This window comes from Coffea eugenioides, chromosome 4 (assembly GCF_003713205.1).
Source record: "Coffea eugenioides isolate CCC68of chromosome 4, Ceug_1.0, whole genome shotgun sequence".
Lineage (NCBI taxonomy): Eukaryota > Viridiplantae > Streptophyta > Magnoliopsida > Gentianales > Rubiaceae > Coffea > Coffea eugenioides.
In genome coordinates this window covers 2,548,746-2,567,843 of record NC_040038.1, presented here as the reverse complement: position 1 = coordinate 2,567,843, position 19,098 = coordinate 2,548,746, and the positions used below count along the sequence as shown (strand labels likewise).

Sequence of the window (19,098 nt, the reverse complement as noted above, 5' to 3'; positions counted from 1 at the left end):
ATCTGGAATTCGTCCATGAAAATAAGAAACCATTCACTTGTTTTACAATCAAGTCTGAAGTATGTAGGTGCCTCAACTTTGATTGATGAATTAAAATTGAGGATTTTTTGGGATGAAAGAGAGTTAGATTTCAATTTTTTTTTTTTCAAAGGAAGGCAAAATTGACTAGAAAATGGAAATGGAGCCTGGATAGAATGTGACTGTGCGGGCTTGATAGCAGAACCACTGGGGAGTGAAGAGGCAAAGGAGTCAGTCTAATGTCCGCTTTTAATTATTTCTTTTTTGTTTCTTTTATTTGATTTTTAAGCAAATGGATATATATGATTTTTGTGGATAATCCATATAAATCCAATTAATTTAATGGTTTTACTTTGGTCAACTATTTAAAATCAATATTATAAATGGATAATTCAAATCCATTTAATTATGAATTATATGGATGGATAAATGGATTTTAATCCAAATTGCCACCTCTAGCTGTCCCCATTTATCCCCCAGTCAAATGAAAGGACTCAATTATGTGGTAAATTTTATGGTCCGATATGCTTAAAAACTGTCATCCTTTTTTTTTGGGAATAACTTCATAGACCTCCCATGAGATTCATGACAATTGCAGATAGCCTTCTCCACATTTAAAAATTTACACATACCTCCCTCCTTGTGGTGTAAAATGACAAAAATAACCTTCATAAATTACTCAATTTACCATCCCCATGAAGTGAGGTAATGCATATTTAAAATTAAAGTTAACAAATCTTAAAAAAAAAAAAGGAAAAACAAAGAAGAGTAAGACTAATAGATTCTCTATTGCCCTAACCACCCAAATCAATTCAATCCAATTTTACTCAATATTGTAGTAATTTAGGAAAATTTTCTAGATTTCTTCAAAAATAGGTTACTTAATCAACTGGTATCCAAGATTTTTTTTTTTACCTGTCCATGTAAATATTTTTTTTATCTAATGGAGAAGAAACAAATCTGATTGATAGTTTTCTTAAAGTATGTGAAAATATATTAGGTTTAACATTACGATTTCTATGTAGAAAATTCTTCAAAGGGCAATAAATTATTCCTTTTTTTTTACCAATAAAAGTTACTATCCCTATGTATTAAATTGTATAAACTATACCTACAATCCAGCTGAACTTACAAAGTCATTAGCCAACTGTGTCACAAAAGCATTAGCTGGGTGATTATCAACCTCACTTTCTTCCTTTCGTTAAGTTCTCTCGTTTGATCGTGCCTCATTTCAGGGCTTTGAGTCTCCCATAAAAAAAAAAAAAGAAGGGAAAAGGTACAAAGTCTCACTGCATTTTTCCAATTGAGACTGGAAGACAAAAACTACAAAACCAATGACGGAGCCAAGGGAGGGCTAAGTAGGGCCATGGTCCCCTCTCTACGTTTTGAAAATTTTAATTTATTGTGTGTAAATATATGTGTAAAATAAAATTGGTCCCCCATAATATTTTACAATTTTAGTTTATATTATGAAAGTTTATATATATATATGAATTAGTCACTTTTGAATTAATTTTTTTCTTCAAAAAAGTTATTTATCTTTTTATTGTGCTAATTATTTAACTTTCAAAAAAGTAATGTATAATTTGATCATCCATAGTAAATTGACCCTATTTGGTATATTATAATAAAAAGGCTTAATTCACAATTATCAATTGGCTAAAACAAATACAAATGTAAAACTTACCCCATTTGATTAAACTTATTATCACTCTTCCTATATCAATTGTAACCATAGAACATGTATTTTCAATTATGAAAATAATCAAGACAAAACTCTAAAACAAGATGGAAGATAATTTTTTGAATGATTACCTAACTGTGTACATAGAAAAGGAAGTTGGTTTAAAATTTAGTACTAATTCGATTGTAGATGAATTTAGTTCTATGAAAGAACATACTGCTCAATTTACTTTTAAGAAAGGGGTTAAAATTTCAAAATATATTAACATAACTTTTATCTTTTTTTAGTTGAAAATAATTATATTTATATTGCATAGTTATATATATATATATATATTACATGAGTAACATATTGGAGCATTTTCTCATAATGTACAATTTGGGTGGTTTGTAATGTTATAAGATAATTAATCAAATGTTATTTCTTGTTTTAATTTTTGGTATAACTGTGCTATATATTCATAAAATAGACATACATTTATAATCAAAGTTAATATTTGATGGTTTTTGATGTCATATACTTAAATAGATAAAAATTATTTTGAACATAATATATTAACATAATTTTGTTAGAAAAAATTTTGACCCCCTAGCAAAAAATCTAAAACGCACACACTCCTCACTTTATCCAAAAGTTAGCCTTGCGTCAACTCCATTAGTATTCACAATTTATACTTGTAAGTGATTCAGAGATAGTTAAATTAACAGGTAATATTAGTACCTTAATCAATATTAATACCTTTATATGGACAACAGCGGTTAATAATTTTAATAGCCAAGTGATGGGCTAATTTCTCAGATTATTCGGTAAAAAAAAAAATGGTCTACCAAATGTAACTCTGATAAGGGAGGTGTGTTAATCTATACCGACCTGTCGTGCTGATTGGGCACGGCATGATAGTTTTTTTTTTCAAAAGCCAGCTGGCTACCGTGCTGAGTCTTGTCAAAACCAAAAAGAACCAAAGTCCCTCGTGCTGTCAGGCGAAATGGGTACATATTTTTTTCCCAAGTAAGTAATTTATTTCCCCTCTACTTGTAACATTTAGAAAATAGTTATTTAGAATTTTTATATAAAACAAAGATTGGGTTATTTTGCTTTTGTTCACCACCACGTTTTAAGACAAGTTTGTTAGTTCATAAGCCACAAATTTTTTTTTTTAACAAAAAAATGATTCGTGTTTATCCACTGACCTGGTGTGTATTCACAATATCTAACTAGACTAAGAGGTCAGTTGGATGGCATATCTTGAAGAGTTTTTGGAAAATAATTAGTATAACACTTTTTTTTAAAGATGTAATATATGCGAGATAAAAAAGATGATTAAAAAATATGTAAAAGAAATATTCATGAAAAATATAGAAATTTTCCACAAAAATTAACAATCCAAATAAGGACTAAGCCATTGGATAAGTATTAGAAGTCAACACATGTTGACTCACTTAATAAGAAATGACAACATTCTTTGAGAAATTACGTACTTAAATTTTACTAATGAGAATGTGAGAAATGTGTTACTGGATAATATATAAATATTCAAACTATTTTTGTAAAAAAAAAAGGAATAATTATTGATAACGTTTATAATACAAAATATTCAAGCAATAAGTTAAACTCTTGGATAACATCACAACAAAAATAGAATTTGTTTGTTTGTTTGGGATAACATTCCCAACACATGTGTTGTCCATTGTTTCCAATTTAGCAATTGAGAAGCCTTTGCAAGAGCTATGTTTTAAGAAATTAGCCCAAATGATGTGTTCTAATACCATAATACTTTTTTTACTCGGCTAGATGTTTACTGCAACAGGTTAAAAGAACACAGGTCATTGCACGGGACCATAAATGTCGGACTTCATTTCAAGCTGTATTACAGCATAGCCATTTATTGCTTGGGAAAAACACAAACTTTCCAGTACGAAGGGTCGATTGACACGAGAACAGGGCAAGCAAGAGTTTATACATAATTGAGTCAAGCTTAGTTCAAAACCCATTTATTCTCAGAGAAACTGATCAACGATCATGAAGATCGGCTTGACAAGGACCTAAGTTCAATTGGGTTGCATCTCCCGCACCCAAATTAGTAGGCACCGTAGTACATAGGATTTGGTAGCTTGAAAGTCCGGCGACCAACATTGGACCCGACTATATCAGCCCACTGGTCTCCAATGTTTCCTTCAATTCTGTATCCCTGGACCACCAGCCGATTTCTCACCTGAGATTTGAAAGCTTGTACTGATGTGTTTACAGAGTCGGGCCTGCGATCGTGCACCAACCAAAGTTCTCCTGGGATCAGTACTCAAAAAAGAAGAAGCCTAATTTAAAGTTAAAAATTCATTGCGCCTCCTAAAATGAATATGTGGCTGTTAAAATACCAAGCAGGAGTACTCTGTTCTTCAATCTCTGTAGACAAGCAGGAGTTATTTGCCAGATTCTAGTCTAATAAAACACTAGTAAAAGTAGTATTTGCCAAAAGCTCATGGTGCATGTAATTGTAACCTCGACAGACTTCAGATTTCCATCCCAAGTTGCATTCATCAAACGAAAAGAGCAGAACCCCAAAAAAGTAATAATAATAATCAAGATCCCATCTGGTATTTCCTCTACTACACAATGAAGAACCAATTACTCACAAGACGCAATAATTACTGCTTACTTTAGCGATGCAAAAGAACTAGAAGCAGGAGAAAGTAAAGATTACTTGAGAATGAGCTCTTCCCAGGTGTCGTATCCAACTGCCTTCAAATTCTTAGCCCTTGCATCTGCAGAACGTTCTGATGATCCAGTCAGGAAGACAGCCTTAATCCCCGCCTCGACTGTAGCTTGGTACAACCTCAGAGTTGCTGCAAGTACTGGTACTTCTGCCGTCAGAATAAATTCATAAAACTCAGCCTCCAACTCCGCGTTAAGCGTCTTCACCCTAAAACGACAGGACACAAAATATCAAAATAACGCAGTAATCCACAGGTTAAAGATGGTGGGAAAATAAAAATCGTTACTTACCCAAAGAAAACGTCAGGCCTAGAGAAGAAGGGCAAGTTAGAAAGTGCAGTGTCATCGATGTCGAAGATCCAAATGCTCCTGCCATCTGTGGGTATGGAGAGACTCTTAACATACTTGATGGCAATAGCAACCACGGCTTCACAGTCATAACCGTATTGCCTGCCAGTCATGTAGTATGCAACGTAGAACCCGCATATTGCCGGGACATTAGTCCAGTTGCGCTTGTTGTTGGTTTCCACGGTCAGACGCCAACTCAGGCAATTATATACGGGGACAGAGTCGCCGGAGGAGGCTTCAGGCATCATGCGGATAGGATTAATTAGTTTTGGATCCTGGTGAGCTGGGTGGCGAGCTTGGGAAGTTGTGGCGCCGAGTACTAGAAGGCAAAGACATGCCGCTAATGCTACTGCCATTTTTTGCAGCTCCATGCCGGAGGACTGATACTTCGTCCATTATATAGGCAGAAAATTCCTGTATTAACGCATATTTCATCAATAAAGTTTTTTCTTTTATGAATTTTAAGTCTGTTGTCCAGACGCTGGACCGCTTAAAATTTGAGACGTAAATCTGATTTTCTTTTATTACTCTTGTAAAACTACATTTCATTTTACTGATGCATGCTTTTTGCATCAAATGTCTTAATTCTGATGTACTAATAAGTATGATACACTTGCAATTTGCAAAGGAATGAAATGCTCATTTTAATCTTGAGAATGGAAATGTGAAATTTTTTTAACCATTGCTGTTATTCTTCCTATTTGCTTCTAATCTACGTCGATTTTGAATCAATTGAGAAATTTTATGGTCAAGTTTTTACTGCTCCCGCGTGACAGGGCCTTTTAATGATTGTAACGGGAAGGAATGTGGGCCCAGTAAGGAATGGGAGTAATCGGTGTCTAGTCAGTAATAAACAAGCGACAGACCACTCGTTCATCACGTGGTTAGTTGGTTGGAGGCTTGGAGCACTCATGTCAGATTGAGTTACAAAGGAATGCACTCGAATCAAATTTTGAACTTATCGGATCAAATTGGACTTGTTAATTTGCGAGTTAAAATTAGAATTCAACCTCAAGCTCGTTGAGTCTAAAAAACGAACCTTAAACTCAATTCAACTGAGAAAAGGAAAAATTCGAGTTCGACTCGTTTTTGACTCGTGAGTTTAGTTCGATTTTTAACTCGTGAGCAGCTCGAGACGTCAGTCTGAGTTTTGTTCGATATTTTGGCTCCCGAGGAATTTAAAGTCAACTTGATTTTCACTCGATTTTCTCGCTCGAGCTCAAAATCAATTCGACTTTCTAGAAATTTGGGCAAGAAAATAACATTTTTGTCTGCATGTTCTTGGTAAAATTTAAGCATAATAAAAGCAATTTTCACATATTCCTGATCTTGAGTACTACAAATTATTCACTGATACAATCATAAACCTATAATACATAAAAATCTAAATATCCAACACTCAAAATGTTCAACCATTGTTACACAAGAAATCAAAGTACAGTAAATCACCGACAAGATTTAAATGTAAATAGTGTTTTCAACACTTCATCTACAAGTCGGCCTCTGATGCATAAGTACTTCAACATTAACTACATTAAAAAACAAAAGAAACCAACAAGTTAGCTATAAAAAAACAGCAGCAAAAAAAGTCAAAAAAACAGCCCATTGATTGAGAAATTCAGCACAAAAAATAAGTAAAAATATATCTTTAAATACAATTAAAAACTAGCCAAGAAAAACAACCAAACAACAGCCAAATCGTCCATATTAACCATAATGAAACAACAACAAAGACAAACAAGACCTGTTCAGCATTGCCAGTCTGTTAAGCAATAAAAAAAAAATCAATAACTTAGCTGCCAAAAGGCCGCAAAAAAAAAAAAACCACAAAACTTCATAGCAGTAGTTTAGAGAAATCCAGCATAAAAAACCATTAAGAAATAGCCCAAAAAACCAGCAAAAAAGCCTTAAATTCAACTACGAACTAGCCAAGAAAAGGACTAAAAAGTAGTTAAGAAACTTTCAAATTAAAGACATTATTGAAATCTTAATACCATGAGTTACAATTAGAATAAAGTATAATTGGACTAAACTCTAAATAGAAAATTAATGGCAGATTAGCCCAAACATCTCTGAAATCAAGAAATAGGCAATACAATCTCATTTGATTTAGGCAAATACACTAACTCTCTAACAATTCCAGAATTATAGGATAGAAATTTTTGTTTAAATATGTTATTAATTAGGAAGAGTTACTTGCATAGGTTTGAAGTTTGAACCATAAAAGGGTGGGTGAATGCACAACAAACACACACCGCTTGGTCGTGGTCCTTTAGCCTCGTGTCAATTTCACATTCGTGTCGCCATCGATCCACACACGAGAACGAGAGATAACATATTAAATCAATGGTACTTTATCAAGCTCTTGGCGTTGTGCAATGTGCATAATTGACAAAATTTGACATGACACTTTGTCTATATCCTACCTAGAATTTTGTAATAAGTATTTTATAATGAAATTTCTTTTATTTTTCCAACAAACATATTACTCCCTCCGTCCCAAAATAAGGAACGTTTTTGGGGATTCTAACTTATTATGCACAGTTCAATCAATTTGAATGTGAGACATTTTTTTCCAATCGTGCCCCTTTTTTGACCGATATCAAATCTTAATTGCTGTCTATGGTGATGTGAAAAGAATCTGTGGGTCCATGTAAAATGTAAGCTCTTTTTCATGCTGTTGCCAAGCACGCGCCTATTTATGGCCATCAAAATTTTTGGTGCTGTCCACGCACCTTTTTTTTGGATGTCTATTTATTGCTTTTGTGGGTTCCATCATACTTGTTTTTTATTTTATCAATGTCTCTTTTGAGGCTATAAATGGAATGTTAGAGAAAAAAATGTAGTGTGACTCAAATTTTGGGACATGAAAAAAGGTGAACTATGACAATAACAATGGGACGGAGGGAGTAACACTATTCCAAGGGCCAAGAGGTTTACAAATTAATGCCACGTTGCGCATAAAATATCCAACAACTTTAATAATTGGACTCAAACGCTTGCTCTCTAGCATTATTATATTTTTGTCTTTTTTCTCAATGAAATCCAAATTTTATTCGCTTTCACGTTTTGCCCAAATAAATACTACAAGATTGGGCAATAATGGAGGCCACTGATTGATTGGCAGTTGTGTTCTTGGCTATCAAATGTAATTCTCACACGTAGCCCGGCACTCCGGTTCGTCGGTTTCGACTGGCAGCCCACAACTCAGGCGACCTTTCACCATTTAAGGGTAGGGGTCACGCGACTCACGCCCAACCAAGCAATTCCAGCCGATCTCGCAATCTATTTGGTCAACAACTCGACTCGAATTCGTTTTAATTAAACTTAAACTCGAGTTTCAATTAATTACTCGTTTTAGATCACAAGTCGGATTCCACTCGAAGGGTTGATGAGTCTAGTCGAAGTTGATTATATATATACTATAATTTTTTTATATTTATTATTGTGAGTTTGATTAGGTTCGATTACACTCAAATAAGTTCAATTGAACTCAATTTGATTCAATTAAATTTAATTAAACTTGAGTTTGAATAAAATAAACTGAGGTCGAGTTCAAACTCTCGACTTCTAAAAACTTGAAGAGCTCAATCTCAAATTCAATTATTTTACCTTGAGTCGAACTCAGGTAATGCACTGCTCACTTCATGATGACTCGAATCGAATGCACTCCTACTTTGTTGTTCCATTTGCTTAACGCTACAGTTTAAAACTGCCACCTTCTGAGTTCATTCCAATTAAATGCCAGTCCATTTGAACGAAAATGTTACTTTTGATCCCACTTACACACGTCAGTAGTTACGGTACTATTTTTATTAGTATTAAACTCTATTGATCCCACTATTGGAGCTATTTGTAATTATATAATAAATCAAAGACACATTCTCTTCTTTTTCGTTCAAAATTTTTTTTAACCTCAAAGATATATTATTCTATCTCATTTAATTTCTTTGACAAGTTGATTATAACATAATTATATCAGTTGATAAATTGTGGAATCAAATGACACCATTCAATCCAGAGAGGAGACTGTATTTATCAGATAGACTTCTCCTTGTTTACAGCAAATATAAAATTTTTTGACAAAGCAAAGATCAAACAAAAATGTGGAACAAGGCCGGGTGGCAAAGACATTTATTCCCAAGTACAGATTCCAGGAAAACTCATCGCATGGGCTGCAAAGGACCCTTTGGGCTATTGTGCAAACCCAGGCCGGTCATTGTACTAGCCAAGTATGGTCTCAATCCGTGTTTTGACGGACGAGCCCAGGACTACTTTTTTGTTAATTTTTTTTTGGGGGGAGATTCATTCATTAATGATTAATCCCAAGACATTTTTGAGTCCCTCCTTGAGGCAATTTTAAGTCCCTCCTTGAGGCAATTTTAAGTCCATGGTCCATACAAAGGCAAGAGACATTATTGAGATTTCACGAGAGCAACAGCGCAAGAAGACTTTCATCATTCATCTCAACAACATCTACATCTGTCACTGTCGCTACACTGATGGACTAATCTGTTTTCAACCGCAGGAGAGGACTTTTGATTTGCGCGTAATGCATTCTACTCCTTTGCATGTAAGCCCATGTCTTCGTTTTCAAGACTCGGCAAGCCAGAGGTTCTTTTGAGCCTTGAGTCAATTTTCAATTCATATCTGGCAATGAATGAGCAACGGTACAAGACTGCAGCTTGAGGCAACTCCTAGTCCTAGCAGTGGCGGGACGACACGCTATCAGTTTACTGACTTTTTGCTTGCTCTATGTTTATCTCTCACACAAGTGTAAAACTTTCCTGAAATGGCTGCCGTAAGAAAAATCAAGCTTATCACCAATTTTCTATGTTGCTGCTTCCTTCTCAATCATTCTTGTTACTCAGAAATAATCAATGACACAATCTTACAGGGAGAAGAGCTCAGGGATTGGCAACAACTAGTTTCAGCAAGCAACTTCTGTAGATTGCAATTCTTCAGCCCCGGCAGTTCACGCACCCGATATCTAGGCATTTTTCTCAACCAATCGCCCGATGATCTTCGGCCTGTTTGGATAGCCAACCGTGACAACCCCATTCCGGACGCATCAGGAAGCCTCAAGATCGCTCCTGATGGCAGGCTAAAGATATATTCTAGTGGAGGCAATTCAATCGCTCTCGGTTCTGCTCCATCATCAGCAGGAGGAAATGTTAGCGTTACACTAATGGATAATGGAAATCTTGTGCTGAGAGAACTATATTTCAATGGTTCTTTTAAGCAGACCTTATGGCAAAGCTTTGATTACCCAACGGACACGCTTTTACCAGGAATGAAAATTGGTATCAACTTAAGAACAGGGCATAGATGGTCGCTGGTTACCCCGGTAAGTCAAGATCAGGTACCTGCATCAGGGCCATTCATACTTGGCATAGACCAAAACGGAACAGGCCAATTGATGATTTGGTGGAGGGAAAAGGTTGTTTGGAACAGTGGGATTTGGCTTAACGGGCATTTTGCTTGTGCAAACCCTGATTACATTAATTTTACCCTTGTGTCAAATGGGGATGAAAAAAGCTTCGTCTATACATCGAATACTCACAATCGCTCTATGACAACATACACGCTAGAGCCAACAAGCTGGATTACTGAAGAAGGATTACAGGTTGATTTAATTGGTTGGTCTTACTCCACTGAGACGCGATCAGCTGAATGCTTTCCTCATAAGATGCTGCCTAGGTGCAAGGAAGCTTTATTTCATTTCGAACCAAGACTAGGGGATATAGTCGGTCACAGCTATACAATCGATGATTACAATTTGAGTCTCTTTGATTGTAAAGCCATATGCGTGGAGAACTGTTCCTGTTTTGCCTATTCCTCAATCACCGATAATGAAACAGGCTGTGAATTTTGGAGCCAAAGCATGCATTTTATGACTACTTCAGGCAGACAGGTTTTTATTCGTTCAGAGTCATTAAAAGGTTGGTTTTTGGTTTAAATCTTTCATTTCAATTCACAGGCAGATCTTATTTAGAACAACAATACGAACCAGTGGATATTATGCAAAATTAGATTTCCTCTCAGGGTTAATTTGTATTACTATTAAAATCACAAGTCAAAAGGCGATGTTGATCTGAAGGAGTTCCTCAAGACTTGCTCTGACAACGACATTAAAGGTTCTTGAAAAATTTAACCAGAGGCTGTCTTGGTTCTCATTTTTGTTCTTCTCACTGTTTTCACAAATTAAATTGTTATTGCCTTTTAAGTCAAACTACATATAGCTGTTATAGAACGTAAAATTTTCCTTGAATACAGATGACTACTCATCAACAAAGTGGTGGCCATTTGGCACCTTGTGTTGGATGCTACTGAGAAAGTGTGGAACTAAAGGTAGGCAAACAGACCTTCTTGTATGGAAGTTATAATGCAGAAAAAAGAAAAATCGTTGGAATCTCATGTTCTTTATGCCAACTAGATAAAGCCAGAGGAACAAAAAATTCCCTCCTTGATGAGCTCGGTGGAAGCACCATGACACCAGAAACCAACGATGGTAAAGCCAATAAGGACGAAATACCCAAAAGTTTAAGCAAAGACTTGCTGTTGTTCAGCTTTGAGAGCATTACGGCTGCCACAAACAACTTCTCCATAGCAAGCAAGCTTGGAGAGGGTGGATTCGGACCAGTTTACAAGGTCAGTCTCGTAAGCTAGCTGTTGCATTACTAAAACACATTACTGTATGCACTTATCAGTAAGAAATTTCCAGGGAAAATTAGAGGACGGGCAAGAAGTTGCAATAAAAAGACTTTCCAAAAATTCAGGCCAAGGTGTGGTAGAGTTCAAAAATGAAATTCTACTGATCGCCAAACTTCAGCACAGAAATCTTGCGAGGCTATTGGGATGCTGCCTACAAGCAGATGAGAAAATTTTAGTTTACGAGTATATGGTCAACAGAAGCCTGGATTTCTTGCTTTTTGGTATCTGTTATTCTAGATATGATATGTACAGTATCCAGGAAATGGGAGAATTTTCTTGTTATTCATGTGGAGGTTGCTTTTGTTTTCAGGGGCAGATTCTAGCAAAAAGGAGTCACTAAAATGGAGTATACGTCTGAATATTATCGAAGGGATTGCTCAAGGATTGCTCTATCTCCACAAGTACTCAAGATTAAGGGTGATTCATAGGGATTTAAAAGCTATATCTTGCTTGATGACAGCATGAATCCTAAAATATCAGATTTTGGTTTGGCAAGAATATTTGGAATGCAAGAATCTGAAGCAAAAACAAAAAGAATAGTTGGAACCCAGTAAGCCATGAATGTAACAATCAACCGTTATTGATCAGTTTTTAGTCCACTCAAATGCTTCAAACAAGAAGAAAATGTTTTTAAATTTAAAATTTTTATCTTCATTCAGTGGTTACATGTCCCCGGAATATGCAATAAAAGGCATTGTTTCAATGAAGACGGATGTATTCAGTTTTGGAGTTCTGCTACTTGAGATTGTTAGCGGTCAGAAAAACAACAGCTGCTATCATTCGGAACACCCACTGAACCTCGTAGGAGTGGTAAGCTTCTTAGTTACTACTTGGTTAGAGAGGAAAGAGCATATTATTAAGTTTGATAAGAGTTCTTGAGTCATAATTACCTGCAAAATGAAAACGCTGGCCTTGTTTCAGGCATGGGAACTGTGGAAGGAAGGAAGAGCTCTGGAGCTAATGGACCCGATGTTGAATGGCTCCTGCCCTGAAAATGAAGTCACGAGATGCATTCAGGTGGGTCTGTTGTGCGTGCAAGACCATGCAATTGATAGGCCTTCCATGTCTGATGTGGTGTCCATGCTGTCGAACGAGGCTGTGCAATTGCCACCACCAAAACAACCAGCATTCTTCATTGAGATGGTTCCGGGAGACGCAGAAAAGGATAAAGAAACCATTTGTTCCTTGAATGGCGTATCAATTTCAGCAACAGAGCCCAGATAGAGGCTTCCTTCTTGCCTCGTTGGAGAAATGTCAAAGAACTACGAAAAATGAGACTAACTGACAATCAATTGTAATCTGCATATGAATCAATTGAATCTTAACATAATCTATCTCTACCTGTTTCACGATTTGATCATCTGGAATTTTACGAGTTCCAATGAAGCCAACCAGCTAATTTTTACTTTTAACCAGAGCCGGATGCCTGGAAGGAAAACCATCCAAGAACATTTTGGAGTACCATGCGGGTATGATATACAGAATGAACCAAAACCATCCCAAATTCACCATATGTAATTTGTCATTATTCTGAATTGCTGAAAATGCTGAACTTGATAAAATTCGATTTTATACTTCTAAACAAGAAATCCCCTGAACACCAAAAAAACGAAAAAAATATATGAACAATAAAGGAATGGAATCCCTGGCGGAATTAGAGCATTACTACTTTTTTGGCACCTCATCTTTCTGTGACATCAATCAAATTCTGTGAGTTTGATATTCCTCCATTATTATTGTGGAATTGAAGGTCGCATTAGTATTATTTTGTTCTTCAATCTATTTTATCCTCCATTAGTTTATGTCGACGCAATAGAATATAATTAAAAAATTAGATCTCGAATATAAGGAAAATGACTTCACTTTTAGAAAGTCAAAAATGACCCCCTACTAAAATTTGGCCAAATTTTAGGTAATATGACACAGTATGAATCATTGAATTTTTTAAAAATAGCAGAATCTAGCCAAATGTGAGAGGTTAATATATGGAAAAAAAAAATTGAGAACACAATAGTAGCAAAATTCTTGCTTTGCTATTCCACAAATACCCCTCACTTTCATAATTCCACAATTACTCCTTCCTTTTGCGGATCTTTTTGGGCGGTCGCGCGTCGCTCCTCTGCCCTATATATAGCAAGGAGGAGGTAAGAGAATCCCCCAACAGCGGCAATTCAACTATTGGGTTAGGGCTCGCTCTTTTCTTGCAATTATTCGTCACGCTTTTCAAGGATCCGGTAAATCCAGCCCTAGCCCTAGAATTCAACCATGTCTTCCAAGCAAGGTACTCAATTTCTCTAATTAATGTTCACGCATCTCCTTCTTTTTTTTTAAAAAAAATTTCTTTCTGACTAAAAAGCCATCTCTTTTTTGTTTTTTTTGGTCGACGTAACTTGTATAATCCGTCTTTATTAATCTTTTTTTCCCCTTAGAAAAGAGGCTGAAATTTGTCCTGATTTATGTGTTTGTTCAGGTGGAAAAGCAAAGCCTTTGAAGCAGCCAAAGGCTGACAAGAAAGAATACGACGAGGTATTTTTACTGCTGTCTGATTCTGGTTGATTATGTTCTTCTTCTTTTTCATTGTGCCTGGACATTTTAGTTCGTCGATCTGATAATCAATGAATTAGAATTTGAAATTCTGGTTGATTTGTTGGACTTTCTTGATGGATGTGTATTTGCATAAATAGGTGTCCTTCACGTACTTGTTTTCTCTTATTTCTTTTATTTATTTATTTATTTTGGGGGGTGGGGGTGGGGGTGGGGGTGGGTTATCGGGTTTCAAGTGGTCGAAGCTGTTCAGTAACCCTTTTGGTTGAACTATATATGATTCTGATTGTAGAATTCAGTCTTGAATTTGAGCATTAGGAACTCTCAATGCCTATTTATGTTTTCTATTTGAGTTGCTGTAAATTTGAGTTGCCCGTGTACCAATTCCGTCTGTTTTTTTAGTCGTGTATGGAAACTCAATGTTGGTTGTTTCTGGTTGATAAGTTAAAGGTGGGCAGGGTGAACCTTTTGTTCGATGTTTATTATTTTTTCTTGTTTTGTATGGCTTACGGTGCTGAGCTGAATTGAGAATTCGGCTATTTTGGACTCTCTTTTAGTCGCTGCAATAGTATTCTGGTGCAATTGGGTGCTTGCTCTTTTGAATGGTCTCTCTGTGTGTCTTTGTCGTTGTTCTTTCAGTTTGTCTAAGTGTTTGTTTATTTGCAGGAAGAGAAGGCTTATCTGCAAAAGAAGAAAGAGGAGGAAAAGGTGAACGATTTCCTATTGTCTGGGTTTCTGTTTGACAGTTTCAGTTGAGGTGATCATCTTTCCTCTGTTTTGTTGTGATTGGCAGGCACTGAAGGATCTCAAGGCAAAGGCTCAGAAAGGAGCTTTGGGAGGTTCTGGGCTCAAAAAAAGTGGTGGGAAGAAGTGAGGATTTAGAAACCTAATGCTAAGCCTAAGCATCCTTGTGTTAGATTGGTTTATCATCAAGCATTTGCTCTATGGCTGGGAATGATTGTTGTTTTCTATGCCAACTTTCTTCCATGTAAAATTCAGTGAAATGTGTGAAACATTTGCACCCTTCGGAATACATAAGCCGTGTTAGAATTTGTTTCTGTTTCCTTTAACATGGTTTTAATGTTGAATTGTATGTTGTTTCTGGTTTTATGTTTTCATACTGTATTGAACTTCACAGTTCATGGTTGTGTTTAATCTGATGGTAAAGGACCATTGCATTTATCTCAGTAACTGATTCTTCCTGAAAGTCCAGCCATGAAGTAATTGTGACGAGTCTACCTGTCGGTTCCTAAAGTTGATAGGCAAGGAATATCCTGTTATTATTTGGGCTATTTTGGCGGGTGCTCTTCTCACGGAGCCTGCTATCATTGGAGTGCTAGGATGGTATTGGTGCTTTTCGCGAATGACATTCATAAAATGAGTTTGGAAAACGTTAGCTTTAAACCACTGGGCCAATGGCTCAGTGGCCACTAGGGAGGGACTTAAGTCACTCCTTGGGCTGTAGGTTGAGGGTTCAAACCTCACCTGCAGCGAAAAAAATCTAAGGGTTGTGCCATAGCACTCCCTTGGTCTAGTTGGGTCTGTATACCCACTAGCCCCCACCACAGCCTCCTTAGGCTCCCCCTCCTCTAGATTAGAATAGAGTAGGTTATACAAATGTATCGTTGCGTAAAAAAAAAAGAAAACGTTAGCTTTAGATCTGTTTGGAAATGATAGGTTTAGATCAGGTTGGAAACTGATAGGATAAATTGACACCTGAAGGCTGTGGCATAGAAGGTGTGTTTGCTTTTTAACTAGAAGGATAACTAGACCAAAGTAGCTTTTAATTCTGGTTCCAATGGCTGTTGCGGCATATAATTCTTCATCTGGAAGGAGAAAATGAAAACAAAAGCCATCTGGAAGGGAAGTATTTGGATGCTTGTTTTCCATTTTCATTCCTTCCAGCCTTGAGAGCTTTATTTCTCTTGTTCACTGGACGGTTGTGTTTGCTTTCTCTGGTTCGTGAATTTATTTTTACAAAATTCATTCATGTAAAATCTCATTCTTTTGGAATCAAGATTTAACGACGTTGTAAACCTGAACCTGATGTACAATGTTCACGCATTCCCAAAAAGTTGATCGAGAAAAGTTTGCACTTGCCAAATTTCATCCTTGGCATGCCCATAGGTGATAGGTCAACAAGCAGAGCACAGGCTATTAATTAGAAGTGGCTGTAGTTGTTCACTAGCAAAACTGTTTTGATATTACATTTTAACTAGATTTGCTATCTAGCTGTTCAGTAGCACAACCTTCTGTCGTTGAAGCGAGAGATATTAGTTTGAAGCGAAAAGTTCCCCACCATCCCCTAATTTTGCAACCCCAAAACTTTGCAAGAGCACAATCTGCTAGTAGCTAGACCTGTTCATTTACGTCCTTCACCTTCAATTCACCATGGGATACGTGCAAAGTGTAACTACAACATCTCTCCCCTTAAAAACACTCCAAACGAAATGCCCATCCCTTGCAAATAAGCCTATTCAAACATTAAAGCAATTCTCCCTTCAGAACACTTGAAATTATTGATCTTGCTTCTCTGGGTCGTCCTCTTTCTCTGGATCTTCCTCCTCCTCTTCTTTCTTTTCTTCTTCTTCCTCTTCATCTTCTTCAGGAGGATCAGCTGGTAATGGGGGTGGCAACGGAGTTTTCATAGGGCTGAATTGGGGAAAGATGTCTGGCCTGCGTCCAGGCTTTGGCCGTTCCCATTCCTAACACAAATTTTGAATTAGATGAGAAATAAATTTCTACTAGCTGAAAGGCCTGCAGAATACATGTTTTAGAGAGAGAGGGGGGGATAAAATGGGGGAGAGAGAGGTTTGAAGTTCCATATATAGAAACCAAATTTTCTCGTGATCTACAGCCTAGTGGGCAGACACACATCTGAGTCTGCGGATACATCAACCCATGCACAAGCTTGCATCAACAAGAACAAGTGATGGGATGGATGAAAATGAGTTTTGAAAATATTTATAACAGGTTATCGACTATATAGACAGTATTAAATCCAGTAAAAAGAAAGAGATGACCAACATATGGATATTTTCCAACACTCGTAAGATTTATAGATGAAGAATGTCAAGTTGCTTTAAAAAGGGTGAGATGCGTGATCGGTCAATCTTTGTATTCAGCAATAATAAGCTGAAATCAACAATGTACCAAATGCAGTACTACTACAAATTCCCTATCGCTTCGTTTGGATTAAGGGATTTGACAAAGTATTTCAAACCTATCAAATTGCTCTAATTGTTTGGATTGCTTAAGAGGCATTTGGGCTTACAATTTACCAATGATCTAAGTACATTTTAAACACTAGAGTAATTAGTGAGTAACAAATCTGAATACCTATAAACTAATCTAAACAACTGGAGGGATTTGAGAGGATTTTAGATCCTTTGTCAAATTACTCAATCCAAATGCAGCCTAACAGTTTGAGCAAAAATTTTTTCTGGGTTAATAGAGTGACAATCTTGAAGGAGGTATCAATCTGCTGCAGGAGAAGCTAAGGATAACAATCTCTAGCTAAAAGTTTATTATGCCTTTGATATTATTCCAGCCAGTTGAGAAACCTAAAAATTGTAACTTCAACACCTTCTGTTCCATATTTGGCACTCAAGATATACAATTCTACTAGAGAACCAACTCCAGCTAACTCAAACGAACAAGACCAAAATCAACCTACCTAATAGAAATTAATCCTTACTCGTCTAATCCAATACTGCGGAAGCCAAATTTGCCACTTTCTCATCTCAGTACAAAGTTTCATCACATTCTATAATCCAGCTTCATTCAGAATTAACCTAAAATTTTTTACCTAAAAACTCCACACCTCATTATTCATGTTAACAGTTTAACACAAATTTCGAAATCCTTGTAGGTGATACAGGCAATTCCAGGAAGACCATAAGAAGAAAGAAACGAAGATTTGACTTACAATTGGGAAATCTAGAGGAGAACGGCGAGTCATCTTCTCTTCCTCGGGAGCCATACGAACCACCTGTAGGCCCCTCCGCTGCTGACTATGCCCTAGCCCTCCACATTTTCTAAAGATTGAAACCGACCGCGGAAGGAAAGATACGACATGTGGCTGACGGCTCACTATTTGGTCGGAGGTCGTCGATGATGTCGACGATGAATGACCTGAGCTGCTCAGCAACGGCAAAGCCGTCGGAGCATATGAAGATAGGGAAGTTGATATGGATAACAACGCCATATAAATGGAAATCCTCCTCCCTTCTTTTTGGCTTTTTTTCTTTCCTTTTTCTTTTTTGGGCGGGGCAAGTTTTCTGCTCTTATTTTGCAGGCTGCAGCAGCTTCCTTCTCCTCCTCACCAGAGTCAGCAACCAAATCCTGTTGTGTGCCTCTTTTTTATTTCCTGTGATTCTGCGCACACCAACGCCAACCGCCTTCGCCATGGGCCATGGGAAAGATTAGGTGCTCCACTTGCACGTGCTTGAAATTGGGCTCCAGCGGTGACCCCAATCCAGAATAGTACTAGCATTGGTAATGGGCCGCCTGCCTAATTAATTATTTTTTCTGTTAATAATATTGCTGTTTCATGACTTTGGAGCCCATAATATAACTTCGACATTGGTCTTGAACGGTAGGCCTGCCCGTATTTTATGGCTAGTTTGGATGGAAGGATTTGAACAGAAAAGATAAGAAAGGAAGGAAAAGTTAACTTATCGTGTGTTTGTGAGATTTTCATGAAATAAAAAAGAAAGGAAGGGAACGGATTTAGAAGAATAAAACTTGTGCTACAGTTTAAAAAACTTTTCCGACCAAATTCGGGTAGAAAACGAGAGAAACCTTTTGAAAGCCTACTAACACTTTTAAATACCCATCTTGTCCTTAAATGGCAATGGCATGATTTTGTATTGGCTTATATATTCAAAATCATTTCATTTCTTTCCAAAACTTCCTAACAACATTAGAATTCCTTCTCTTATCTTCTTTTCTCTCATAATTTAAGTTTTCTCATCCTTTCTTTCTATCCTAAACTCACAAACTAGCTATTAAATTCCGTCATCATTGGTGGAGAAATTTTATGTTGATCATGATCAATTACTTGACGTGTCTCGTAGAAA

General features: G+C 36.7%; 2 protein-coding genes, 1 long non-coding RNA gene and 1 pseudogene across 3 annotated transcripts; 2 read left to right on the top strand and 2 right to left on the bottom strand.

Moving 5' to 3' along the window:
- Positions 1–3,535: 3,535 nt before the first annotated feature.
- On the bottom strand, positions 3,536–5,116 carry LOC113768130 (acid phosphatase 1-like). Its single transcript, XM_027312375.1, has 3 exons — positions 4,703–5,116; positions 4,401–4,619; positions 3,536–3,957 (listed from the first exon to the last, which is right to left on the bottom strand). The coding sequence occupies exons 1-3, from the start codon at positions 5,113–5,115 to the stop codon at positions 3,780–3,782; spliced, it is 810 nt and encodes a 269-aa protein (XP_027168176.1). The 5' UTR covers position 5,116; the 3' UTR covers positions 3,536–3,779.
- A 4,435-nt stretch (positions 5,117–9,551) lies between these two features.
- Positions 9,552–12,770, top strand: LOC113767874 (annotated as a pseudogene).
- An 839-nt stretch (positions 12,771–13,609) lies between these two features.
- LOC113767711 lies at positions 13,610–15,204 on the top strand. Its single transcript, XR_003468043.1, has 4 exons — positions 13,610–13,754; positions 13,944–13,999; positions 14,684–14,725; positions 14,811–15,204. It is a non-coding gene; the product is annotated as an uncharacterized LOC113767711 (long non-coding RNA).
- A 941-nt stretch (positions 15,205–16,145) lies between these two features.
- On the bottom strand, positions 16,146–18,368 carry LOC113767696. Its single transcript, XM_027311874.1, has 2 exons — positions 17,946–18,368; positions 16,146–16,722 (listed from the first exon to the last, which is right to left on the bottom strand). The coding sequence occupies exons 1-2, from the start codon at positions 18,222–18,224 to the stop codon at positions 16,534–16,536; spliced, it is 468 nt and encodes a 155-aa protein (XP_027167675.1). The 5' UTR covers positions 18,225–18,368; the 3' UTR covers positions 16,146–16,533.
- Positions 18,369–19,098: the final 730 nt, after the last annotated feature.

What these genes read in the sequence shown, in the direction of transcription:
- LOC113768130 (XM_027312375.1), bottom strand. Translation starts at nt 5,115, where the DNA reads ATGGCAGTAGCATTAGCGGCATGTCTTTGCCTTCTAGTACTCGGCGCC. An exon ending in AGGCCTGACGTTTTCTTTGG is followed by an intron (nt 4,620 to 4,702) that starts GTAAGTAACGAT and finishes CTGTCGTTTTAG; the next exon opens with GGTGAAGACGCTTAACGCGG. An exon ending in TGGGAAGAGCTCATTCTCAA is followed by an intron (nt 3,958 to 4,400) that starts GTAATCTTTACT and finishes GCACGATCGCAG; the next exon opens with GCCCGACTCTGTAAACACAT.
- LOC113767696 (XM_027311874.1), bottom strand. Translation starts at nt 18,224, where the DNA reads ATGGCGTTGTTATCCATATCAACTTCCCTATCTTCATATGCTCCGACG. An exon ending in CTCCTCTAGATTTCCCAATT is followed by an intron (nt 16,723 to 17,945) that starts GTAAGTCAAATC and finishes AATTTGTGTTAG; the next exon opens with GAATGGGAACGGCCAAAGCC.